This window comes from Hypanus sabinus, chromosome 19, assembly GCF_030144855.1.
Source record: "Hypanus sabinus isolate sHypSab1 chromosome 19, sHypSab1.hap1, whole genome shotgun sequence".
Classification (NCBI taxonomy): Eukaryota; Metazoa; Chordata; class Chondrichthyes; order Myliobatiformes; family Dasyatidae; genus Hypanus; species Hypanus sabinus.
Genome location: NC_082724.1, coordinates 51,487,500 through 51,515,208, shown reverse-complemented (window position 1 = coordinate 51,515,208; position 27,709 = coordinate 51,487,500). Strand labels below are relative to the sequence as shown.

General features: G+C 43.7%; 1 protein-coding gene across 3 annotated transcripts in view; it reads right to left on the bottom strand.

Annotated features, from left to right (window-relative positions):
• The window catches only part of rassf1 (Ras association domain family member 1), a 109,857-nt gene that overhangs the window by 10,482 nt on the left and 71,666 nt on the right, over positions 1-27,709 (bottom strand). Inside the window, exons 2-4 of one of the 3 annotated variants that reach the window (XM_059944403.1) lie at positions 22,748-22,872; positions 8,142-8,255; positions 1,107-1,211 (exon numbers count right to left, since the gene is read on the bottom strand). In XM_059944403.1, the coding sequence (XP_059800386.1) occupies positions 1,107-1,211; positions 8,142-8,255; positions 22,748-22,872 (344 nt within the window). Of the gene's footprint in view, positions 1-1,106; positions 1,212-8,141; positions 8,256-8,870; positions 8,966-22,747; positions 22,873-27,709 lie in introns of those variants that run through there. The other 2 variants (XM_059944405.1, XM_059944404.1) reach the window with 2 other exon arrangements.

Sequence of the window (27,709 nt, the reverse complement as noted above, 5' to 3'; positions counted from 1 at the left end):
ACCTTATCTACCGGTGATGGATCTGTAATCCCAGATTTCTCTCCTCAGTCCCCTGCCATTCACTGTGTAAGACCTATCCTGGTTTGTACTCCCAAAGTACAACACCTCACACTTGCCTGTGTTAAATTCCATCTGCCATTTTTCAGCCCATTTCTGTGGTGTAATCTGTAAATTTGTTGATCCAATTTACTACGTTATCATCCAAGTTATTGATAGAGACAGCAAACAACAACAAACCCAGCACTGATCCCTGCAGCACTCCACTAATCAGAGAGGCAACCATCTACTATCACTCTCTGGCTTCTGTGAAGCCAAGGGGAGGAGATAAAAAAAATCACCATGAAGCAATAAATAAAAAAGCAAGTTAATTTAGTTCATCGGTGTGAACACACACTGGTAACTTGGCAGAGTAAAGCTATCATTGTCACTTTGGATGACGTTACGTGGTGTGCTTCAGCTTCAGGGGCCCTGTTAGCAGTGGATGTTCCTGTGCTGATGTAAACAGCAAAGAAAAAGGCTGTCAGGCAGAATCAGCCTGAAGATTTTATCAGACAAGCCCAGCTGTTTCAGTGGAGAGTGGGAGGAAATTCTGGCATCAGTGGAAGTAGGAGACTAATGCAACCTCCTCCACCCTCTGCTGCTACCCTGCATTTTAGGATGGGCAATTCCCAGGAGAGAGAAGTAGTAACTAACCCCGCCCGAGTGAGAAACACAGTAAAAAAGCACATTAAAAGGCTAAAGACTAAACACAGATATGAATGGGGACTATTTAACCACTAATACGTTCTTATCTCCCGTCCTCCACCATATCAAAGTAATACAAATCATAAAAGAATGCCTATTCACTAATGAGATGCAGAAGCACAAGAAAGCTGCCAAGTTATAATAATGGGTGGCAAATACTATCCAATAAAAGCCTATTCATTTTTGAGAACAAGACGCTACTAGGTTTATTGGCAATTACTGATTGTTTTAAAAGGCATTCAGTCCCCACTTATACTGTTGCTTTCAATATGAAGTCACCCCCAAAATATTGTTAAGAAATTTGACTTTAAAAAAATGCCATTTATGATATATGTATAACCAGACGACACTTGTTAACTTACCAGGGTCATGACGAGATCACTATTGATCTGTGAGTTGTACTCTTTAATCTTGGATTCGATTTCATCACGTGTAAGGACCTGTTTCTCCCAATTAATGTATTCATCCTGGGGAATAGCAGGGAAACTTTAATTATTGCCCACACAACCTTCATTAACCCATCACAGGGCAGGTACAGAAAGGGATGTGAGAAAGAGGGTGGAGGACGTTGCTTTCATTTACTTTACAATTCCAATTTTCATATGCACATTGGTTAGAGATCTAAATGTGGTGGTTTAACTATTCGTCATTTGACCAATTCCGTCAGTCACATGCATGGCATCTTGGAGCAGGCAGTCGGGTCAGAATTGCCTACTTCTACCTCTGTTTATGTTCCGCTTGTCAATGGTACACCCATCTCATGTTTAACACGTAGGTGCTCAGAGAAAGTAAAGTAGCCTTTGACGGTGAAAAAGGCTACTTATTAAAATTTGATTATTTAGTAAACAATTTTACCAACCCACTGGCTACAATTTCTATAGTCACTTTAATGTATCAAAGTGCCCAATCGGCTTCTAAAGAAACATTATTTATTTATTTATGCAAACGAATATGGATTTCTTCCCAGCAGGACGAGTGGTTGATGTGGACTTGGACCCAGGTGCCTATTTCCATGCTGTGGCACCCAAGGACTTTGAAAGGTTCCTTCGACCCCACCAAAGTGTATCTTTGGTGACCATCAATTAGTACGTACGAACATTCCTGTGATAGGTGGTGCAAAAGCAGCTGTGGATGTCTCCCCAGTCCTTTTCAGATCTTTACTTTTTATGATATACTGCTCTTAACCTCTTGTCACATTCTTTGGCTCTCTGACAGTTTTTAAATTGGGAGGTATAGTAGGGGCCGAATAGAGTATATTTAAAGCAGAGGTTGATATGTTTTTGACGAGTAAGGACATCAAAGGTTACAGAAGGCAGGAGAATAGGAATAAGAGCAATAATAAGTGAGCTGTGATCGAATCGTGGAGCAGACTCAATGGGTTAAATGGCCCAATTCTGTTCCTATGTCTTATGGTCTAAAACAACAGAAACGAGACTTTATTCTCCTGATTCCAGAGTTATTTATGCACATGAACTTAAATTCCCCAGCTACCACGGTGAGATTTCAACTCAATGTCTCTGACTGGACCAATGGTCCAGAACTCTGTTCAACAATTTGCCCCCTACCATACCAACCACAGTTTAAAATTTTTCAGAGCCAAAGAATGTGACAAGAGGTTAAGAGCAGTATATCATAAAAAGTAAAGATCTGAAAAGGACTGGGGAGACATCCACAACTGCTTTTGCCACCACCTATCACAGGAATGTTCGTACGTACTAATTGATGGTCAGCAAAGATTCACTTTGGTGGGGTCGAATGAGCCTTTCAAAGTCCTAGGATGCCACAGCATGGAAATGGGCACCTGGGTCCAAGTCCACGTCAACCACTAAGCTATTTTTTATTCTCTGCATATTCTCAAGTCCGCCACTGAAGGGAAATTCACAGTGGCCAATTCACCTATCAACCTGCAGATCTTTGGGGAAGGGGGGAAAACCAAAGCAAGCAAGGCAGAACATACAAACACATAGAAAGCACCCAAAGTCAGTACTGAACCTGGATACATTGCTGTGTCAGACAGTGACTTTACGAGCTGAGCCACAATGGCCTGCACTCATCTACCTGATGTGTAGTCAGGGAAAACTCATTCATAGCAATGGTGACAGTGACTGCAGTGGAGAATGGGCCACGGGATGCATCAGAGGCTTAACAACTAGCAACAGAAACATGCTTTTTCAAAACCATGCAGAGGCTTTGCACAGTTCTAAATTAACACACACAAAATGCAGAAGGAACTCTACGTCGGACGTTCATTCCTTTCCATAGATGCTGCCTGACCTACTGAGTTTCTTGAGTACTTTGTGTGTTACTCTGGATTTCCAGCAGCTGCAGAATCTCGTGTTTACAACTCCTAATTAGATGCGGGGAACACTTGCTTATCTTCTGTGCTCATGGCTAAAACTAAACCTTCAGCTGAAGGATTCAGGAAGGAAAAGGATTGCTTGGCAGTTTCTGCCCATGTGTTCAGGATGTGTCAAACAATTCCCGGAGGGTCCATCATCAAATGGAAAAGTCACATCCTGTTCCCTACATGGTCTCAGAAGGCAGCATTGCTCGACTCCCAGCACGCTTACAAAGCAAACCCAAGTGTGTTTTGCTGAGTGGCACTGGAAGTCCAAAGCTGCACCCCAAGAGCTAATTTTCCAAGCCCCACAACAACTTGCATCTTTCAGGCTGTAGAATGACTGAAGGTTCTTTATAGAAACACTACCAGGCTAAACTTAACACTAAGATCATAATATGAAAATGAGAAAGGCGCGCACAGTGGTAGATATTTATAAAAGGAGGCAGAAAAGTGACGAGGGCTAAAGAGGGAATTTCTGAGCTTATGGTCGAGTCCAGGGGTTCCCAACTTTTTTAATGCCATGGAGCCTTACCATTAAGCAAGTGGTCCGTGGACTCCAGTTTGGGAACCCCTAAGACTCTAGTCAGTCAACAGCCTAGAGGCAATTGTGGAGTAAATGAAATCACTATGTTCAAGAACCCAAATCAAGAGTAAAACATGGAAGCAAACAAGAATCCAGCAGGTAGGCAGCCAGTTCATTTGTGTTACACTTCAGACTGAGCAGAAAGAATTATTTCATATGACAGCTCAGCTTTAGGCCTCCAGTGCAGTACTTTGGCTTGGTAAGTGTCAAATCCCTCCCCGCCCAGTCCCTCACGTAGTGACTCACTCTGTTCTGGATCTGGTCCAGAAGAGAGACAGAGATTGTGGGGGCAGTTACTGAGTCAGAGAAATTGTTCGTACCATCAGGTTGGAGACTACCGAAATAGAATAAGGTTCCTCTAATCTGTATCTAATCTCAATTTGGCAGTAGAGGAGGCTATGAGCAGACATGTCAGTGTGTAATGGAAGAAGAACTAGAATGGCTGGTCTTTGGTCTAGATTTACAGCATTGCAGACTTCTTTGTGTGGCTGCAGATAAGACTCCTTCTGCCATTCGACATTGAAGGGTTTGGAAGCTCCTCAAATAACAAAAAGGGCTTATCACCCTAGGAGCTACATGAATAGCAATGGTAAATATGCACAGCATCAGCAACATTGAACGTGTTGACTAATCAGCACTTAAGAACATACAGGGGTTTGTTTGTACTGTAATTCTTTTTATATAAATTTATAATGAAAAAAGATTATTTTTGAAATTAACAAAGGAACAACCTCAACAATACAAATCCCTTGCCTTTACATCCGATTGCTGTCTTCACTATGCTCAAAAGTATCCCAAGTGTTCAAGGTAGGAAAACACTAGCTGCTCTTGGACTGCAGAAACAAATTTTGGAGGTATGATAGACAGATTTGTGAACACTGTGAAAGAGATCCAGTGCTTACTAATGCTATGTGACAAATCCAGCACGACAGAAACAAATATCTGTACGTCCTGCACCAACGCCCAGGAATTGGAAAGGCTGCAGGAAGTGGTGGGCATAACCCTGTCCATCACAGGCAAAGCTCTTCCCACCACTTGAAGGGTCTCAGCCTGAAATGTCAACTGCTTCTTCCCCTCTGCCTCACCTGCAGAGTTGCTGCAGCATATTGTGTGCTTCTCCCCACTACTGAGATTTACATGGTGCACTGCCACAAGAAAGCAGCATCCATCATCAAAGTGTCCAGCCATGCCCTCCTCTCACTTCAACCGTCGGACAGAAGGTCTTACGTCCTACATCCCCAGGTTCAGAAACAGTTATTACCCTGCAACCATCAACTACTCCGCAAATTGATTCTGAATGATTCTATGACCTACAGACTCACTTCCAAGGACTATTTACAAATCACATTCTCAGTTTTGTTTTTATTTGCAGTTTGTATTCTTTTGAACATTGGTTGTTTATTAGTCTTTGTCTGTTTATATACAGCTTTTCATAAAATTCTATCGTATTACTTTCTTCCTGCAAGAAAATGAATCTCAAGGTAGTATACACACTATAAATCTAATTTGAATTTGTAACTTTGAACTCTCTCACTCTCAATCTAAAGAATTAACTCTGTCATTTTCTACTGACAGACTTAATCTACAAGATAGATAAATTTTTAACTTGCTCATTTTATTTATTCCACAGTGCTTGGACCTTTAAACTCTAAGTAACATTTCCAAAGAAACAATATAAAAGTGAAATCAGTCAGAATTGTGAACTAGGCACATTGGTTCAGAGTTCTGGTATGAGGGGATCATTGAATTTACTATAAGCAGAACTGAAAGACCACCCTGTGGAACAGGACATGGGTTCAGACAATGAAAAAGGTAACAGGAGGGTGGGGAGATAAAATATACCCAGAGGTGCAAGAATGAGTAGTATACAAATCAAAACTTGTTTTTTTTTCCAAAAAAAAAATTGAATATCTTGAAAAATGTGTGGGGGGGGGGGGGGTAGTAAGGAAGCCAAGATAAGGAATGATAGTGCAAGGTGCACTTAATTCTTACCACTGGCCTTTGGTCCAGAAACCTCCCACCTTCCCATACTTCCTGCTGACTCTGTATACAACTAACCATTAGATCATCGCATCGCAGCGGGGGATGGGTAGTCCACGTGGAACACCCTCCGGCTGGCTGGCTGCAGTCATACACCCTGCTTAATGCTTGAAGTAGATTCTTCACTGTCATGTTCTACTGATACACCCTTGATCAATTATTTCCAGGAATAGAGTGAAATCTTAGTCAGGGGAGGTTGGAGAGGAAATGAATAAAAGATAAACTACTTAACGCTGTAGGGATTAACAAAAAGTTCCAGATGAAAATGACCTCACTCCAGGATCAGTTTCATCACTGGATGTGGTCAGTCCCTCCCCCAAACCAAGGCAGCCAGTTCCACATAGTTTTTAATTGCCTGTTGCAGGGGACATGATTGTGAGACTGAACATTCAAGTAGTTTGGAAGTCAGGATTGAGGCATGGGGGGGGGCAAGGGGAGTTAACAGTGCAACCAGCAGAGGGTCTAGGGGAGAAACAGAAGGGGTAGTGGGGAGAAACAGAAGGGGTAGTGTGGAGAAGCCTCAGGAAAACAGCCAAGCCAACCCCTCCCAGAAGATGTAAACTTTTGAGACCATCTACTACCAGGCTCAAGGACAACTATGGCAGTTATCAGACTCTTGCACAGATATCTCATATACTGGAGGACGAATCCATGATCTCTCAGTCGGCCTTGCTGTGGCTCCAGCACTGCACTTTCCCTACAATTGCAACAGTATGTTCTGTATTGCTTTCCTTTACACTACATCAATCTACTTATGTACAATATGATCTGCCTGTGTGGCATGCAGACAAGAGCTTTTCACCACATCTATGTACTATACTGTAGATTCTGGAAATAACTTGGAAAATGAGTAGGTCAGGTGGATGATGGTTGAAATGGGTTGTTCTCTTACCTTGGCAATCTACTTGCAAATGTTTCAATACCATTCGAGGAGACTCAATCAGCGAACAGTGTACCGATGATATATCCTCGTATGATGACGAAATGTTTGCAAGTGGATTGCCAAGGTGGGAAAACTCAACCCAACTGTAGATTCTGCTGCATCTCTCCCATAACTCCATCATTTATAACAAACATTGAAGTTATAAGGAAAATGTGGGCCACGACCTGTCCATCACACAAACCACCTTCCCTTTATTCCATGGTCCACTGCACTCTCCTTTCAGATTCTATCTCCTGCCCTTGGCTTCTCACTTCATTCTCACCTACCCGTCTTCCCGCTCTCACCTGGATTCACCTATCAACAGCTAGCTCCCACTGCACCCCTCACAAAAACTTCATTCTGGCTTCTGTCCTCTTCTTGGGTCTCAGCCCGAATCATCGATTGTTTATTTCCCTTCATAGATGCTGCCTGACCTGCTAAGTTCATCTAGCATTTTGTGTATTGCTACCTACATGGAACACTGAATTCCAAGTAAGTTGCTACAAATACAAATTGTTTTCTGTGTTAGTTGAAAGGCCTCGAGTTGGCTTTAATGTTTGCTGCACAGCCATATGCATGAAAATGTGTTATTTAAATGAATTACAGTAAATGGTGCTTCGTGAGTGAGTTGCCCAAGAAAAATCAATCATAATTGAGTTGCAGTGTGGAACTCAGTGCTATGCCCAGGCATCACAAGGAATCCTCAGTGCTCTAGCTCCTGCTGGGTTGGGCTTGAAACGGAATCCTCAATCAGGACAGTCCATGAGGCCACTGTAGCTTTAGTTTCACTGATTACTTTGTAAGTTCAAAGTGAACGGGAACTGGTCTTGGAAAGTCCTACTTGAAGTTTCACTGAAAGTTTCAATGAAAATAAAACCTGGAAGGAACAGAATCAACCAGATCTAGAAGTGCGTGTGAGAGTGAGACAGAGAGACACCAAACGCAAGGAGAGGATGTTGAGAGGTTTATGACCATTCTGCTGGATCACCTGGGCTCTGATGAGATCAGCCAACGGTGGGCAACAGTTTTACCTAACCAAGGCTACTGGAACTGGAGATAGGAATGGTGTGAGGGATGTTAGTCAAGGGCCAGGTAAATATTCTTAGGTTTCTGCCTTAGCATGAAACTACTGTATATCTGGGCACTCTACCAGCCACCCTACCCCCAATGGAGACCATCTCTAGATCTTCCACAGACAGCGCTTACTCAGTTTTTGTTATGAAAGCCTGCTGACAATTGGGATTCGAGGGGGAATTTTCTCAGTCAGAGAGGGACAAGTACCTACAATCCCTGGAAGGACTGATAAAGGTACCATCACAGGCAACGTTTAAGCATCCAGTCAGCGAATGGACGGGTGCCCACTAATTCGTGTGTGGACACGACGGGCCGAATAGCCGGTTTCCGAACTCGTTAATTCTATTCTCTTCGGGCCGATCCCCCTCCTCATTCCACCAGCTCTTCCCCCTTTCCCTCACGGCCACCTCCTCCAAAGCCAGCGCTCCACAACCCACCTTGTACTTCCTGGGTTTCTTAATGAACGAGGTCCTGGCTGTGAAGAACTGCTCGAATTCCGAGTCCTCCTCCTGGCTGCAGTAACCACTGCTGCTAGTGCTGGTCCACGTCATCTGGAACGAGGGGGAGGGGTATTTCACTCTTTTAAGAAAAAATAATTTATGTTTGGGGGGAAATCACAGCAGCCACGTAGAGTGCTCACACCCGAAACGCTGGACACACTGTGACCGGTACCCGCTCTTGTATTGTCTCCCGCAGGCGGCCGAGCGCTCGCTCCTCTCTCACACACAACCGTTGAGATTGGAAAGTACACACACGGCAAATCTCCGGCGCTGATTTGCTCAAAGAAGGAAGTGCGGGGAATGTGGGATCTATCCCGGCCCCTCCTTCTTCCTGTCGTTAATGTACAACGCCACTGATATCATCTCCTAAGTATTCAACGGTTAAATATAGCAGCTTTAACCCCTGCCGTGCCAAACTCATCCAACAACCCCTATGGACAGGCCCTCAGAAAACAGAAGCAACGCCGAAAGGGGGTTTGGTGCAGTAAGCAATCCAGGTTTGGGGGGAAAAAAACAACAACAGATTAGACAGCTTGGAGATTCAGCTATTTGATTATACAGCCTCCAAACCCATGGCACTGCCCGAGCTATAATCCAACCCAGAGGTAAAATGAATTTAAAAACACAGACTGGGCACCCACACCAGCAACAAGAACTGACACCCACACTTCTTCACGTGCCCAGTGTGTCAAACCGCATCAGAGATGATCAAGTCGATATCCAAACATTTCCTCGCTCGTAGCTAGACTCAAGTACATTATTTCCCTTTTTGGTGAGATGAATTGAGGCGGGGTGTGGGTAGAATTGCATGAGACCAGGAAGGGCGCATGTCGCACTATTATGATTAATGTCTCATGATACCTTCCGTAATGTCTATTGCTCAGCCAAGGTCAGCCTCAGATTATCGGCTATTATACTGAGAGCAAAGTGCATGGTGCGCTCTTAACATTAAAAGACGTTAAATGTACTTCACTGGACAGAAAGTATGATCGGACCTGCAATGTAAATATTACTGTACACACCCAGCCCGTTACACGTCCACTATCCATTCAAACCTTTACTCTGGCACATTGCCCTTGTGGTAGTGATAACTCGTCCTGGACGCCCAACAGTGAGATGGGTAGCGTTGGTGAAGGGCGAAACACACATAACTTAGACTGGGAGCCCTCTCCTCCTCTTTCATCTTTTCACAGGGCGCTGTGATTTGGTCTGCTCTTCCGTTCCCACCAGCCACCCACTTTAGAGCAGGAGGGAGTGCAGCGCGAGTGCCCCTTTCACCACCCAGGAAACACACACAGTCTTTCCAGGTGGGAGCTGCGAATCACCTGCACTGGTGTACTGCATTTCGTGCTGCAATGTGACCTCCTCTGCCGCAGACCAGGTCAAGACACAAAATGCTGTAGCAACTCAGCAAGCCAAGGGGCATCTAGGAAGAAGAGTCCAGTCGATGTTTCGGGCCAAAACCCTTCGGCAGGACTGGGAAAAAAAGATGTGGAGCGGATTTAAAAGGTGGGGGTGAGGGCAGGAAGAGAGAAACGCCAGGTGACAGGCGAAACCCAGAGGGGGAAGGATGAAGTAAAGAGCTGAAGAGTTGAGGGGGGAGAAGCACCAGAGGGAGGTGGTGGGCGGGCAAGGAGATGAGGTGAGAGAGGGAAAAGGGGATGGAGAATGGTGGGGTGGGGGGGGGCATTACCGGTTGTTAGAGATATCGATGTTCATGCCATCAGATTGGAGGCTACCCAAGCGGAATACAAGGTGTTATTCCTCCATCTTGGGCCTATAAAGTACCCAGGACATCTTCAAGGAGTGGTGTCTCAGAAAGGCAGAGTCTATTATTAAGGATCTCCAGTACCCAGGGCATGCCCTTTTCTCACTGTTACCATCAGGTAGGAGGTACAGAAGCCTGAAGGCACACACTCAGCGATTCAGGAACAGCTTCTTCCCCTTTGCCATCCGTTTACTAAATGGATATCAAAGCTTTGGACACTACCTCACTTTTTAAAAATATACAGCATTTCTGTTTTTGCACATCTTTTAAAAAATCTGTTCAATATAATTGATTTACCTGTTTATTTATTGTTATGTTTCATTTTATTATTATTTTTTCTCTGCTAGATTATATATTGCATTGAACTGCTGCTGCTAAGTCAACAAATTTCATGTCACGTGCCAGTGATAATAAACCTGGCTCTGATTCTGAAATGAATGCTAACATCGCATTTGCCTTCCTTACTACCAACCCAACCTACAAGTTAACCTTTAGGAATCCTGCACTAGGACTCCCAAGTACCTTTGCAGCCCAATTTCAGAATTCACTCCTTATTTGAGAAAACAGTCTACACCTTTATACCTTATACCAAAGTGTATGACCGTACACCTCCCTACACTGTATTCCATTCACCACTTCTTTGACCATTCCGCTCATCTGTCCAAATCTGTTGTGGACACTTTGTTTCCACATGCCCCTCTACCTAACTTTTACCTGCAATATTAACCCCATTTCTCTTCCCACAGCCTTACTCTCTGAGTTATGTCCGGCATCTTCTGTTTTCATTTTAGTCTGTGCAATAACAGGCTGTGCCTGTCGCACCCTCCACGTCCTGCTTTCCCCAAGCGTCAAGTAAAAGAGACAATGTTTACTCTGCAAAGCCATTCCAAGTGTCACCATACTGTGCAGCAAATTCAATCCTAGCAGCTTGGCTGAACGACTGATATACACCATTTGCGAATCTAGGGATATATGTTCATGCGACATTGATTTAAAATGCGGGCTATACACCTTCTCCTTCCCTTCCTTCATTAGGTGGTGCCGAGGTCATGTGCCTGCCAACCTGACTGCACATTTAAAATAAAATGAAATTACATAATTGAGCAACAGAGAAACTTCCAGGTGCGGAGGGCACCACCTGTATTGTGCTCTAGAAAACGTTGCAGAGGTCTGGGTCAGGTTGGGAAGGGGGATTTTTTTCTGTATTTTGTATTTGTACATACAGAACTATCCCACATTCTAGGGCAAAGGTTCCCAGCCCGGGGTCCATGCACAGCTCAGTTAAAAGTAAGGGTCTATGGCATAAAGAGAGATTGGGAACCCCTGTTCTCCGGTGTGGGCTGTGCAAGGAAGGTTAAGGCATCAGCTGTAAGATTATTTGAGAGCCCCTTTCATTATTCAGAGCCACCCGTCTGTGCTCTTCAACATAATGCTGACTCCTGCCTCCATTCTACACTGCTGCCTGCTCTTCCACATTCCTGAGGTGGATAATCCAGTTGTGGGAGCCACTGGAATTCCAGCTTCATCACTCATCAGTTGCTGTGAGATACACAGGGAAGAAGAAGTGACAGACAGGAAAAGTACCCCTTTCCAATGCACGCTGTCCCACAATCTTTGGGATTACTATGTAGATTCTTTTCACACAGAGATCTCCCACGACAGACAAGAACCAAAATAGACAGGAATTCACTGACGAAAGCACTTTCATTGACATCAGAACAGCTAATTTTGAACCGTAGCCAATGTTTATAATAATGGGAAATGCAGCAGTCATAAGCTCTCATAAACAATGGCCTGATAATAGTCATTGAGAGATACGCCTCAGAAACAGGCCCCTAGTCATAAAGATAAGACATTCTAAAGACGTGGAAAACCAGAGTAACACACTCAAAAATGCTGGAGGAACTCAGCAGGTCAGGCAGCATCTACATAGAGAAATAAACAGCTGACTTTTCGGGCCAAGCCCTTTCATCAGGACTAATCGTACCATAACCCATTTTATTCTCCCTAAATTCCTAAAACCTACCCCTTACTCTATTTCCCAACTAAAGCACTAGGGGGCAATTCACAGTGGCCAATTGACTTACAAGCTCATACCATTATGGTAAGTGGAAGGAAGCTGGAAGACCCACATACGGAGAACATGCAAACTCCACAGAGACAGTGCCAGAGGTAGACTGTTGGAACTGTAGGCAACCCCTCTACTAGCTGCTCCACCATATCACAGAAGTTAATCTGTTTTATTTTTGTAGATGAAAGTTTATTGGCCAGAATGCCAGAGATAACTCTCTTGCCTGTCTTTGAATTAGTATACTAAATAGATTTTTCTTTATGTCCCTCCACCTATCTTAAATGAAAGATTAATCCCTCAATATGTCTAATCCCTCAATATTAGACATAATATTGTCTAATCCCTCAATATGTCTCCAAGACCTGGGTTAGGTACATAAAGCATCTCAAAGTACTGGGAAGATCCTACTGATGCGTCTCTGTAAAATCCTCCAAGATTTCTGGGAGGATAGGTAAATCAATGTCAGCATCTTTTCCAAGACTAACATCCTCCAGTTACATTCAGAAGGCAATGTTGGTTAGGCCATTTTGTTTGCTTGTCTAACACCACTCTGGAGAACAGACCTTTTCTTCTGAGGGGCACAAGATATTGCAGATGCTGGAGTAACACAAAAAATACTGGAAGAACTCAACGAGTCAAGCTGCATCTGTGGAAGGAAGTGGGCAGTCAACATTTCGGTTGGAGTACCTTAATCTAGATCGGTAGACAGAAGAAAAGACTTCACAATGGGCTCAAAGCCTCTTTGAAGAAATGTAACATCCCACCAACTCCTGGGAATGTCTGACCCATGACACTGCATTTTGCCATGCTTGGATGGTACTGTTAGAGTCCCTGTGCCAGGGAGCACACAAGAGTGGATGCAGGGAGGAGCGAGCCACTCACAAAACAAGCCAGGTTTCTTCTGCCCCATCAGTAGAAAAGTCTGTGGTTCCCACATTGGTCTCCGTTACCTCAGAACCCATAAAGCTCAGTTGTAAGCAAATTATCTTCAATAGAGAAGGGATGCCTAGAAGGAGGCACATGGGCAGTGATTTTTCTTACTGGAAATGGTTTCCCACTGCAATCACTGATGCCTACTCTGCCAGCTCCGATTGGTACAGCACAGGATGAAAAGGTGTGTGGAAGCTGGGGAAACATTGTGGGACACTTCATTAGAGGACAGAGAGTTTAGCCTGCTCCACTCATTGTCAAAGCCAGAACAGGCTGATCTCGTGGCCAGAAGAAAAGGAATCAAAAATCTTAATTAAATCTGCATAAGGTACATATGCAATTAAGGATCGAGGATCAACTTTATTCACCACATACATTTACATGTATTAGGAATGTGCTGTGGTGAATTGGTCGGGGTGCAACATGCAACAAAAAACAACAAATTGAACAATTATAAAGAATAATGATGTATATAAAATAAAGTTAGAAGTTAATGTTTGGATATGGAACAAATAAACATAAATAACAGCATGCACTTCCAATGTAAACATCTACAAAAAGAGCTTTAAGGTGTTGGCAGTGCAGTGACAGGGGTAATAGAGGGGGTGGGGGCTAAATAGAGTGGTTGATCAGACTGGGAGATGTAATCTCTAGCTTGAAGAATTTGTTTTAATAGCCCATTAGCATTTCCAGAAAAAGGCAGTTTGCAGTGTGGGTAATGTTCACAATGATTTGTCCTGCCCACTTCTTTGTTCTGGATGCATACGAGCCCTGCAGTGACGGTAGGCTGCAGTCGATGACCTTTTCTGCTGACCTGGCTGTTCGCTGTAGTTTTCCTACATTGTGAGAGGATGCTGCAACAGACCTCTGACAATATACAAAATGAAACTGTAACCTGGATTTTATTTTAAGGCTTTAAAGAAATTCAAGTCAGGAAACCAGATTGTGAGCACTTCAAGGCCACAGCATCGAGAGGAAAGCATGAGAGACTGAAAAAGAAAAATGTGACCTCTGTTAGTTGCAGCTGCTTTCAATTAATCTACAAACAGGAAGAAACTGGAAGGAAGCAGCAAATACGGCACACAAGGCCGTTTCTGATTCTGACCGACCCCCAGTCCCTTCGGAGTCAGGCTTGGTGTACAGGCAGCGGCGATGAAGCCAGCAAAGACCCTATCACTTCCTCACCAGCCACAGGATTTCTGTGGAGAGTTCCCGGCAGTGCTGACACTCCCCCAAAAACGCCGCGTCCCCAGGAGCACATTGTGCAATGAGAGAGTCCCCGATGCTGTATTCAGTACCATGAATGTGCTTTGGGATTATTGGGAAAGAATAGTCACAGCACCACTGTCCACTCAGTAGGTACTGTATGTTGCTGCTTCACTTTGCCCTGGCAGGCACACATGCCAATTCCTGTCTCAGCTGTATATCAATTACTTCCCACTACCTCCAAGCTCGCCCTGCCTTCCAAACCTCTTCCTACAGTAGTATGTTTACTTAACACAACTTGTGGCTCTTCATACGGAGTTAGGGAGACAAATCAGCAGTTTAAAGTATGTAAGGCTCTCAGACCTCAAACATCTCCTGATTCCACCCAAAGCTTTTCTGCCTGGAACAAAGTTCACCTTTTCCACTGAGATCGGTTGAGACTAGAACTGAAGGTCATAGGTTAAGGGTGAAAGGGGAAACGTTAAGGGGGAACCTCTTCATTCAGAGGGTGGTGAGAGCGTGGAACAAGCTGCCAGTGGAAGTGTGGATGTGGATTTGATTTCAACGTTTAAGAGAAGTTTGGATAAGTACATCGATAAGAGGACTCGGGTCCGAGTGACCATTGATTGGACTAAGCAGAATAATAATTTGGTACAGACCTGATTCTGTGCTGTAATTCTCTAAGACTCTATGGTTCTCTCTGTCATCCACTTTTGTGTGCCTATATTGGCTTATTACAGGTAGTTCCCGGGTTGTAACAGGATTCTGTCCCTGCGAACTGTTTGTAAGTCAGAGATGAACAGAAGCAATATGTGGGGGAGGATCACAGAAACAATTGTGATGGGAGAGTGAGCGGGTGTAGGAAGAGCTGGCCTCTGCTCAGTGCTCCCACCTCGGTTCAGCTTGGCACAGCCCCTGACTGTTGCAGCTTGGGGGTGGGAGTAGGGAGAACAGGCAAGTGGAATTGATCCATTCCCACTCTGTTGAAGGTGCCTGCCACAGCCAGCAAACCTATTCCCATCCATCCCACTGGTCTCCAACATCTTGTTCATATGTAGGGGCTACCATAGGCCAGGCGTTCATCTCCTGGGAAGGACCTGTATACACTAACAACTCAATTTTAAATCATGCCCTATCCCTCAGTAGCATTGTTTCCCCAGTCTGTGACCCACTCTAACTCTATGAACATGACCTTGGTGCTCTTGACTCTGGCCTTTGGTACATCGATTATTTTCAACAATCACCCTTCAGGTCCGTCCAAACTCAGGAGATCCTTCCCTCAACTTCTTCAGACTCTTTAGCTCTTCCAAAAACTGAAATGACCCTGATAAACAGTCCTAACATTGCTATGGTTGTGTGTCATAGTGGATGTGTTGTGAATGAATTAAGTCATTTTTACAACATGGGTACTCGAATAATGTTTATTCATCCATTCATTGGTATCTGGGCATCACTGGCAAGGCCATCTTTTTGTCCCTATTGCTAATTACCCTGAAGAAGGTGGCGATGAGCAGCCTACTTGAACCACTGCAGACCTTCAGGTGAAGATACTCACAATAGTGTTGGGTAGGAAGTTCCAGGATTTAAACATAGCAATGAAGCTGGTAACCAAAGATCTGTAACTGGCAGTGGGCACTTTTGAATACCTGCCCTACTCCAACAAGAGCCAGAGTAATACGGCAGGGAAACAATCCCTTCGGTCCAACTTGTCCATACCAACCAAGATGTCCAACTAACCTAGTTCCATTTGCCCCAGTTTGGCATATATCACCTCTGAACCTTTACTATCCATGTGCATGTCCAAATGTATTGTTCCTGTACCTGCCTTGACACTTTCCCTGGCATCTCATTCCATATACGCATTACACTGTGCTGAATCTGCCCCATGGTCTCTTTAAAACCTTTTCCCTCTCATCTTAAACTTAAACCTGCGAGTTTTTGATTCCCTTTCCTTGGGAAAATGACTGTGCCCACTCATCTTATCCATGCCTCTCATGATTTTGTACAGCTCTATCAGGTCACCTCCTTTGCTCCAAGGAATAAAGTCCTAGCCAGTCTTTTGCAATAACTCAGAAACTTCATGTCCTGACAATATTCTCATAAACATATTTTGTACTCTTTTCAGTTTGATGACACCTTTTTCAGTACAGGGTAACCAAGACTTCACATACTACTCCAAGTGTGGCTCACGCACTGGTCTTGTACAACTGCAACACAACGTCCCAACTCTTATACTTAATACCATGTCTGATGAAGACCTATGTGCAAAAACTGTTTACCTGTGATGCCATTTTCAGGGAGCTATATACTTGTATTACTGGAGCCTTCAGTTCTACAACATCCGAGAGCTCCGATAGTCACGTTAGTATGACTTCCCAAAATGGAACACCTCACACTTAACCAGATTGGACACCATTTGTCATTCCTTGGCCACTAACTGAGCTGATCAAGAGTCCCATTGGTTGTCATGATAGCTATTCTGGGGCTAACTTATGGTGGTCAGTCATTCTCTGGATAGGCTGTAGGCTTTGATCTTCTTTTCAGAGGAAAGCAAGTTTCAATCTTTCGACACTCTTTGCAATTCTGCTTCATACTACAGGATTATTAACCTTCTAAGGCTTAGAAATCAAATCCTGAGCATATATTCTGAGGCTTAGGTACTGAACGTAATTTAATCCTTATGATTCAAGTCTGTCTGTAATACATAATTGATGCCTCTTTCCTAAGGCAGCCATTAGCTGGTCAGAACAGAAGGGCAAAGCAAAAACAAAAGCAGGTCTCCTTTCAGTTTCTAGCCTTGTCAATTTTGCGGCAGGAAGTCTAAGAGCCATTTGTCTGTGTTTAAAAATAAATATAGTCGCTCTTTCTCATATTCAGTGGGATATTACTATCAGGATGGGATGTTCAGCAATTCAATCAACGAAAATTTGAATAAAAAGAAAAATCCCTGAACATTAATCTTACTCCCATGCCTCATGGCTGTAGCTCCAGCCAAGGATTATGAGGCAGACTTGGGACATCAGTGAGGAGCTCGATACAATCACTGTTACTGACAGGGTGGTGCTGAGCAAACTGTTGTGCCTAATGGTAAACTTGTCCACTGGTTCTGATGGGAAATGGACAGAAGTTATAGTAGACATGTTTGTGATAATTTAACAAAATTCTCTGGACTCCGGGCAGAACCCCATGACAGCAAATATCATACCACAACTGTTTGAAAAAGAATGTAAGTAAAAAGTGGATAACTATAGACCTGTTAACTCAATGTCTGTGGCTGGGAAACTGTTTGAAGCTATCATTAAGCAAGAAATACTGGGACACCTGGATAGAGTGATTCCATTAGGCAAACACAGCGTGGGTTTACGAAGGGTAGACCTTGTCTGGCAAACTGAATGGAATTCATTGAGGATATAATAAGTGCAGTGGATAGAAGAAAACAAGTGGATGTTGTATACTTGGATTTCCAGAAGGCATTCAATATTGTGCTGCATAAAATAAAGATGCATGGAGTTGGGTAATGCATTAGCATGGGTAGAGGGCTGGTTAACCAATAGAAGGCAAAGATTTGGGATAAATGGGTGTTTCAGGGGTTGGCCATCAGTGATGCGCAGAGCACTACAGCAGAGAGTGCTGGGCCCACAACTGCTCACAATATATATATTAATGGTTTGGAAGAGGAGACTGAATGCTGCTCATCTAACTTTGCTAAATTGAATGGAAAAACAAATTGCCTAGAGGATGCAGAGATATATAGACAGGTTAAGTGAATAGGCAAGGGTCTGTCAGATCAAGTACAATGTTGATAGGTGTGAGATCATCCACTTGGGCAGAGAAATAGAAGATCAGATTATTATTTAAAATTGTGAAAGATTGCAGTATGATGTTATGCAGAGGGACTTGGGAATACTTGTGCATGAATCGCAAGAGTTCGGTTTACATGTGTTACAGGTTATCAAGAAGAGAAATAGAATGTTGGCCTTCATTGCCAGAGGCACTGCCAGAGAGATTATGCTGAAACTGTAATGGTATTGATGAGCAACACACACAAAAGACTGGAAGAACTCAGCAGCGCAGACAGCATCTATGGGAAAGAGTAAGCAGTCTTTTCCATAGATGCTGCCTGGCCTGTTGAGTTTCTCCAGCATTTTGTGTGTTGCTTGGATTTCCAGCATCTGCAGATTCCCTCATGAAGGTACTGGTCAGACTGCACCGGGAGTAATGCAAGCAGTTCTGGTCTCTTTATTTGATACACTGGCATTGGAAGTAGTGTAGGGATTGAGTTGCCTTTGATTATACTTGCCGGAATTCAGAGAATAAAAGGAGATCTTCTATAAATTATGAAAAGGATAGATAAAACGGAGGCAGGAAAGTTGTTTACACTGTTACGTGTCTCAGCTGTTCGTTCTGCATAATCCCTCTAAGATCGGGTTTGAGGAGATCCAAGCGTGAGCGCAAGGGAAAACTAAGGAGTCGTTGGTTGTGGAGATTCTCTTCTTCGGCTGTCCATCGATTTCGATGTTGACTGTGCTGAGAGTTTAGTCTCTGCAGGCACGTTTGTGGGCCACAAGACCAGCATTGGATCTGTGGAGTGTGCTGTATTGTGATATGCAAGGAGGAAATTGGCAACCTTCTGATTCGGTGTCAGGGAAGCAATTTCTGCTGACATTGCTCATAGTGTGTTCATTACCCTCTGGACAAATCTTTCCACCAAGCCATTTGTAGCTGGGCGGCACATTGCTGATGTAATATGTCTAATTCTATTCACTTTTAAGAATGACTGCAGTCCATTGTCACTAAGTGTTTTGGAACAACTGTACTGGAGAAGAAGCTTCTCAACATATCACCAGTGTGAGAGGCTGTTATTGGGAACACTTGTAGCTTCATCCACTATTACCAAGAAATTTGTGCGCATGAATGGTCTGGAAAAATCCACATAAATACAATGCCAGTGCAATGCAGGCCATTCCCAGGGCTGGAGAGGTGCTGCTCTTGGCATCTTTTGAATGTGTTGGAAACCCAAACAGAGCGTGGTAAGCTGCTCGATCTGCTGATATATCATAGGCCACCAGACAAAGCTTTGAGCCAACACTTTCATTTTGACCATGCCAAGATGATCAGAATGTAGTTCCTCCAGCACATTTGATCTCTGCTTGGATGGGGCAACAACTCTGTATCACCATGAGGTAACTCCTGTCAAGGGTAAGTTCATGCTGGTGCTGGTAAAAATGGGGGAGCTGGAATTTCAGCTGCACGTTCCTGTTATTTTCAGTGGTTATGTAGACCTGAGGCAGTGTGGGTGTCTTTTCTAGTTTCCCTTTGGATTGCCTCAGCTGTAATAGGGAGTTTTTCTAATTTGCATTAGTGAGAATATGTCAAGTGTCCTCTTTTGTAAATTTTTCAGGTATTTTCTTTTTTAATGGTAACTTGGACAATTCATCAGTATTTCCACAATTAGTGGTCCTCTTGAGTTCAATTTTGTAATTGAAACAGAGCCCGACTCTGCATTCCTGGTGCAGCTGTTAGTGGAACACCCTTCTGAGCATTCAAAACTGGACACCAATGGTTGATGATCAGTAGGGACAGTAGAATCTCTCCCATACAAGTACTGATTGAAACTTTTTACAACCCAAACCAGAATCAGGGCCTCTCTGTCAATCTGTGCATAACGTCTCACTACAGTGGTAAGGGAGTCAAAGGCTATGGGCCATTCACTTCCATCACTCATAACACGTGACATGACTGTACAGAAGGTGCGGCGTCACAGGCAAGCTTCACTGCATGGTGTGGATCATAATGTGTGAGTACAGTGACTGATGTTACCTCTGCCTCTGCCTTTTTGGAAAGCCACCTCATATTACGTTGTCCATTGCCCATTCTTCCTGACCTGTAGTAATGAGTTCAAGGGGTGAAGCACAGTAGCCGGGTTTGGCAGGAACCTGTGATAGTAATTGACAGACCCTAAAAAGGACCATGATTGTGATACATGTTTTGGCCTTGGGGTGACCACCACTACTTGAATGTTCTCAGCACACTTGTGTAATCTTTGTGCATCAATGGTGTCACCAGAGTAAGTGATGCTTAGTTTAAAGAATTCACGCTTGTAGCGTCATGCTCTGAGCCCATAATCTCATAATCTTCTTAACACTGTCTTGAGATTTTGGAGATCCGGTAACGATAATGTCATCCAGGTAACATTGAGACCCTGGGCCCTCCTGTTGCACCGGGTCCATTGCTTTCTGTGAGTGTACAAGTGCAGATGCTATACTAAGTTAAGACTATTATAGTGATAAAGTCATTGTAAGTGTTTGTAGTGACAGACACCTTTTACTCTTCTTCCATCTCCATCTACAGGTAGACCTCAGCTAATTCTACTTTGCCGAAGTGTTTCCCTCCAGAAATGTTTGAAAATATATCCTCTATCCTGAACAGAGGGTATTGATCTACTTTCAGTACTGGGTTGCTGGTAATCTTAAAATCATCACAGGTCCTATCAGACCTATTTGTCCTGGCCACTGGGACCACTGGCATTGCCCACATGCTCCGCTCAACCTTGGAAAGAATTCCTTCTGCCTATATGCGATCTAGCTCACTGGCTAATTTATCATGGATGGTATAAGGAACTGGAAAGGCTTTTTAAAACTTGGGTGTTGCATTTTAATTTAACACTATTTTACACTTGATATGTTTGAGTTTTTCAATGCCATCCTTGAACACAGGTGTGGCCTCATCCAGTACCTTCCTTAATTCGCTTTCAGTTGACGACTCTATTACAGGGGATGTGGCATGCACATGATCGATGGATTTCCTATCAAGTTGTACTTGTCTCAGCCAGTCATGGGCCCACAATGCTGGCCCTCCTGTTTTTACCGCATATAAGCTCAGGTTTGTTGGTTGTTGTATCTCACTGTTATGAATGTCATTCTCACAGGGGTTAACTTTTCTCTAGTACAAGTTCTTATTTCAATGTCTGCAGGCTTCAGTTCAGTGTCTTTCAATTACCATTCAAACTCATTCTGTGGAATGACTGAAACAGCTGAGCCAGCGTTCAATTACATTTTAATTAATTTGCCATTCACTTCTAGTGTGAGCCATCGTGCTTGTCTCTTGTTAGTTTTCATAGTATAAATCTCAGACCTGCGTCACTCTCATCATTGTCAGATTTTTCCATCAACAGCATGCAGATTAGTGCTCTTCTTGAAACTGTAACTTGACTTTTTATCTTTTTCTCTTCCCTGTGTGGTCCATCTATTTTTGTTTGCCCAAAATGCTCTTTGTGTGCATGCTACTTTGCTATTCAATTGCTTCAAAATACTGGGCAATTTACTTAGTACAAAATATCCAATTATCTGTGGTTTAATCGAACAGATCTCTTTCTGATGTAGCCAGCCATTTCTGCTCTTTTTAAAAAAATTTAAATTATCTCTCTGTACTCACTTGTTTATGAACCCCTGAATTTCATTGATTTTCTGCCTTTTTTAAACTCTACCATCTTCTGGCCTTGTGAAGAAAAATGTGCTGTGCTTTGTATTTTACTCAACTGTTTCTGTCCTCTTGTGAAGAAAACACGCTGCACTTGTTTTTTAACTAGAATGTTTCGCTGTGCTTTAACAGGTAGGAAACTGTAACAGGTCATTTTAAAACTTATTTGTCACCACAGTTATGTTTGAAACTCCAAAAGTGAATAGAAAAGAAAATATGGGAGCCTGGCAATCAACATGTCAACTTCGTTCTTACTTGTAGCCCAGCACACACTTATGACATGGTGGCATAATGACGTATGCCGTTCACATACTTTTACATAATGAATGACTTAAACAAAGAATGCTTATTCAAACAATTTACAATATTACTGAAATATTAAATACACAACAGCTATCTATTTAAGACACAGTTAAAAAGATTTTTTGCATTGGAGGGAAATTAAAAGTTTATGGGAAGAAAGTAGCTATGTGGAACTGAATCCACAGCTATGATCTTACTGGATTGCAGAAGAGGCTCAACAGGCCAGATGGCCTACTCCTGCTCCTATTCCTTATGAAGGAGTCTCATTCAGATTCAAAGTTAGCTTCTGACAGTATCATCAAGACTATCATTTAATTGACAAGATTAGACACGAGTCCTTGAAGAGCTTGTTTGTTCAGAAGAGTGCGGATTAATTTGTAATGGTAGAGAGTGTCTGATTATTCAGAAGGGTAAGAGTTAACAAGGTTCATTTTCCTATAATTACATCACCTAAGTATAATCAGATCTTGTGTCCTATTACAGCTGACAGGCTTGAGGGTGTTGATTAGCTGGTGCTGACAAAGTCACTCTGTCTGTAACTGTGACCTGAGACATGGCTGTCACTGAGTTTGGAAGGAAAGGCTCTGGAAGTAATACGAACTGGTTTCACACCACCTTACGTAAGGGTATCAAATAAACTACAATTATCTGCTTCATTACCATAGTGCAGTTAGTGTCTTGTATAAACCTGCCTTGCACCAGCTGTCCCTGGGGAATCCTACCCTCCTGCATTCCTCCCCCTGCCCTCCTCAGGCTCCTATTACCAGGAAGTTGTACAATCCCTACCACATTGGTGTCCTGTTCGAGTGGCTGTTCTGCGCCGTCCACAAGGTTCAACGTTTTGATCTTTGGCCGGTTGCAGTCGAGCTGGATCAGAGGTCGGCAGCGGTAGTGGCAACGGAACTTGCAGTCTGAAACAGTCAGACAGAGGAATCTTAACATAGTCACCAGCACACTGCACACAATAAACAACTTGCAGCATTACCATATTGGGCAAAAATACCTAGACCAAACATTTACTTTTTACATGCACCAGAATCATCGAGGCTGAGAAGGCAATGGACCAAACAGAATAAGTGTGGATGAGTATTTGATTGCTAGTATGGATAGAGTGGGCTGAAGGGCCTGTTTCTGTGTTGTACAAGTCAATGCTACTTGATGTTAGAAAACAAAACTTGATGTGTTAGGAGATACTAAGACATGCTAAGTCAGCGATGATATTGGAATAAATTTATTATTGTTATGTATACTGAGATACAGTGAAAAACTTTAGTTAGCATGCTAACCAGACAAATCATTTCATACATAAGTACCTTGAGACAAAATAGAAAAAATAACAGGATGCTGAACATATAACATCACAGCATACTTCAGGCCCTTTGGCCCATAATATTGTACTGACTTTTTAACTTAAAGTTATAACCATTCCCTTCTACATAACCCTCAATTTTTCTATCATCCACATGCCTATCTAAGAGTTTCTTAAATATCCTGAATGAATCTGCCTCTATCACCACAGGAGGAGGAGAAGGAGGTTTTACCTGAAACCAGGAGACTACATTAACTCCAGTTGCAGTTCATACCTTCTTGGTCCTCTTGGTGCTGTGGTCATCAATCTCTGCCTATACTCAGCTAGTAGAAGTACAGCCAGGTGATCAGACCTTTCAAAGTGTGGGCATGGGATGACATAGCATCCAGGACATCTTCAAGAAGCCATGCCTTGAAAAGGTGGCATCCACAATCAAGGACGCACATCATCCAGGACATGTCCTCTTTTCACTGCTACCATCAGGAAGGAGGCAGGAGCTTGAATTTCGATTATTATGTATGCATTGTACTGGTGCCGCATGACAACAAATGTCCTGACGCATACCGGTGATATTAAATCTGATTCTGATGACACCCCGGCTCCCCCCTCCTTTCTGTACCTCCCTGTGTCTCTTCCTCTGATGGATCAGTTCAGTGGGATGTGGCATTCCCAGGGAGTGTAATGGAGGAATGGTGGATCACACGTCTGGATTCTGTGAGTGCAGTATCAGGTGTTGCAAGAGCAGTCTGCAGGACACCAGTTTCAGTTTCGCTCCAGTCCCAGACGTTTGTAAAGAGGACCTTGTACGGGCAGGGAACATATCTGAAATTGGTGCCTGGGTCTGCCTTACTTTTAATGACTATACAAATGAGTGGTTTGCTAAATCACTTCAGAGTTCAGCCTTATTCCAAGCCTTGAGTCACGGACAGTGCAAGAACAACAGACTTCCTCCCTGAAGAACATTAGTGAAGCAGACAGGTTACTACAACAATACCGTAACGTGCTTTTGTGCTCATCATTACCAGAGTAATTCCAGTAAATAAGATAAATGTTTAGTATTTTTCATACACCTAATGAAGTGAATGACTCACGTTTGTGAAGAGTGAGTTAGGAACATGCTGTCTTTCATTAACAAACTAAGCCTTACTCACCAACCTTGCTTATTTCCACACATACAAAGTAGCTTCTAAAGGGCTTCTGCAGCCCTAGATCCTGAATGTTTCCTGGCATGGAATAAGACTGAAGAAGTAATCAGCTGAGGGTGTGTGCTTCACAAAGATATCTGCATCCAGACTTCATTGTTAAATCACATTCTGAGCCCAGCTGAATTGACTTACTTGAGTGGACAATGATTTTGTTTTAAATTCAGAGATACAGCATGGTAACATGGCCTTAAGACTCCGCACTGCCAATAGCACCCATGGAACAATTAACCTGCTCACCTGTACGTCTTTGTACGGTGGGCGGAAACCAGAGCATCCAGAGGAAATCCACGTGGTCACGGGGAGAACATGCAAGTTTCTTACAGTGGTGAGAACTCAACCCAGATTCCTGGCACTGTAAGATCAGTACGATGGAGAAATGGGAAAATTCTGGTTCCTAGAATGCCTTTCTACAATATACTACCCCTCCCCACCCCCAACCTGACCTTGGCAGCTACGAACAAGGGATCGTGGATCAGTGCCATTGAATGCAGCACTTTTCTGATAACTGTGTTCTCCTAATAATGTCCCAATGAAGGACAGTTTCTTTTGAGGGAGGACATGAGTTGAGGGTTAGGGGGCAAAAGTTTAGGGGTAACATGAGGGGTAACTTCTTTACTCAGACAGTGGTAGCTGTGTGGAACGAGCTTCCAGTAGAAGTGGTAGAGGCAAGTTTGACGTTGTTATTTAAAAAAAAAACTGGATAGGTATATGGACAGGAAAGGAGTGGAGGGTTATGGGCTGAGTGCAGGTCGGTGGGACTAGGTGAGAGTAAGCGTTCGGCACGGACTATAAGGGCAGAGATGGCCTGTTTCCGTGCTGTAATTGTTATATGGTTATATATTCCCATTGGCAATCACTTCTGGGTCTCCTAGCAGACCAGGAGTTATTGGTGTATTCGGGAATCAGACTTCCATATGGGCGGGGAGCACAAGCGATGGTAACCCCTAGGTATGCAAATTGGCAAGACCGGAGTTTGATGCCTAGTGTTCATGTCCTGTTAAGGGTGAGTTGGGTATTCGAGACCCAGCGTTTATGGTTATCATCCAGGGTCCTCGTTCATCATCATTGGCAAATCTTAGGTCGCTATCGAACATCGAAACCCGAAAGTCAATCAGAAGTCTAGAAGCCGAGGCTCATGGGCTGGAACCCCAAATCTGCTGGGGAAGTTGAAGGCCATATTCTGCACATCTAAAAGTCTACTGGGGGCTGAAGTTGGTCTGTACTGGGGTTGGAGGACTGTGCGTGTGCGTGGGTGGGAGGGAGGGTCAGAGCTTGTTCTGTTTTGTTGTGTTCTGTGAATGTGTGATGACACTTGTGGGTTTTCCCCAGCATACTGTTGGATGTGTGGGTTGTTAACACAAACGACCCGTTTCACTGTGTGCTTCGATGTACATCTGATAAACAAATCTGAATCTCAACCTGCTCTGAACCCCAAAACCAGCAGACTCCCTGTAAAAGCTTTAGAGCATTACAGGTTGTGGATTACAAGCTGGAAGTTCCCTCACTAGATCATCCAGTAGAAATTATACAAAGCAGCACTATACTCTTTTATATTTTACCATCCATGAAGCAAAATAGTATTTACCTCTTTCCATTTCATGCCACACTTCCAAACTAGTGTCCTTGCAATAGAACCGCCCAATCTCACCCCCCCCCCCCCCACATACACCAAAAGTTTCTCCAAACAGTGTGTAAAGGTAATCTTCCTTCAGTGGAGGGAAAAACAGCTTTCCTCTATTTCACATTGTTATATATAGTGTTTTTTTTGTTGCATTTCCTGTGTTCCAGGTTGGCAAGGAGGCACCAGCAAACCATGGCAACGCTTCGGTGGAAGGTGGGGGTGGGGTTACGTACCATGTATGTCTCTTTTGAATTACTCTCACTGCAGTGGATTGAACCGTGTTCAATGGCTCATCTGTGGATCTGAATGAGTACACCACGGCTGTCACAGACTTCATTTAAACAGTTGTAGATGAGCACGTCCCCACAAAATCATTCAGAGTCTTCTCCAAGCAGAAACCCTGGATGAACCAAGAGATCTGCATTCCACTGAGGGCCAGATCAGAGGCATTCCAGTCTGGCAACCAAGTGAGGTACAATCCCCTGAAAGCCCTCTCACGGGCGAAGTGACGATTCCGGACTACCCCGAGTCAGCAAAGGATGCTGGACAGTTGTGGCAGGGCTTGAGTGCTATTTCCTTTTTTAAAGTAAAACCAAGTGACACAGGTGCAACAGGGCTTTGCCTCCAGCTGAGCTTAATGTCTTCAATCCTTGCATTGACCATCAAAACACGGAGAAACCATCACAAACTCCCAGAGTCCCCGATGATCCTGTGGTTTCAGAGGCCAGTGTGACAGCATCCCACTGGAGGGTGAACCGACAAAAGGAGTCTAGCGCAGACAGGGTACAGGCCAAGGAGTGATCAATTGGCTGGAGTGTTCACCGATATCTTTTGTCTCTGGCTTCAGCAATCTGGGGTTCCCACCTGCTTCAAGCAGATCTCACTTATACAAAGAAGAACAGGGGAATCTGCCTCAATGAACATCATCCACAGTGATGAAGCTGGTGATGAAACAAACAAGAAGCAGCTGGGATCTGCTCTAATTTGCATACTAGTACAACAGATCCACAGCAGATCTCATCTTATTGGCTCCTCATTCAATCTTGGAGCATCTCGACTGCAAAGATGCATGATGCACCATCAATAACTCACTCTGAGACGTAAAGGCGAGATATCGGCTTTTATTGACTGGAAGAAGGAACAAGCAGTGGTTGACCACCATACTATATCCTGGAGACTGAGAGGCCGGGCTCAGACCTCAGTCGCCTTTATACAGGGGTCTGTGGGAGGAGCCACAGGAGCAGTCAGCTGGGGGGGGGGCGTATCCAGACAGGTATATGTAGTTCACCACAATGCATACATCAGGATGCTTTTTATTGACCATTGCATGGTATTTCACACCATCATCCCCTCAAAACAAATCAATAAGCTTCAAGATCTTGCTCTCAATATCTCCTTGTGCAATTGGATCCTGGATTTCCTCACTTGCAGATCCCAGTCAGTTCGGATTGGCAATTTCTCCTCTACATTCTGCAACAGCACAGGTGCACCACAGGGATGTGTGCTTAGCCCCCTGCTGACGCGCTTTACCCTTATGACTTTGTGGCTAAGTACAACTCCAATGGCATATTCAAGCGTGCTGACAACACCACTGTTGTAGGCTGAATCAATGG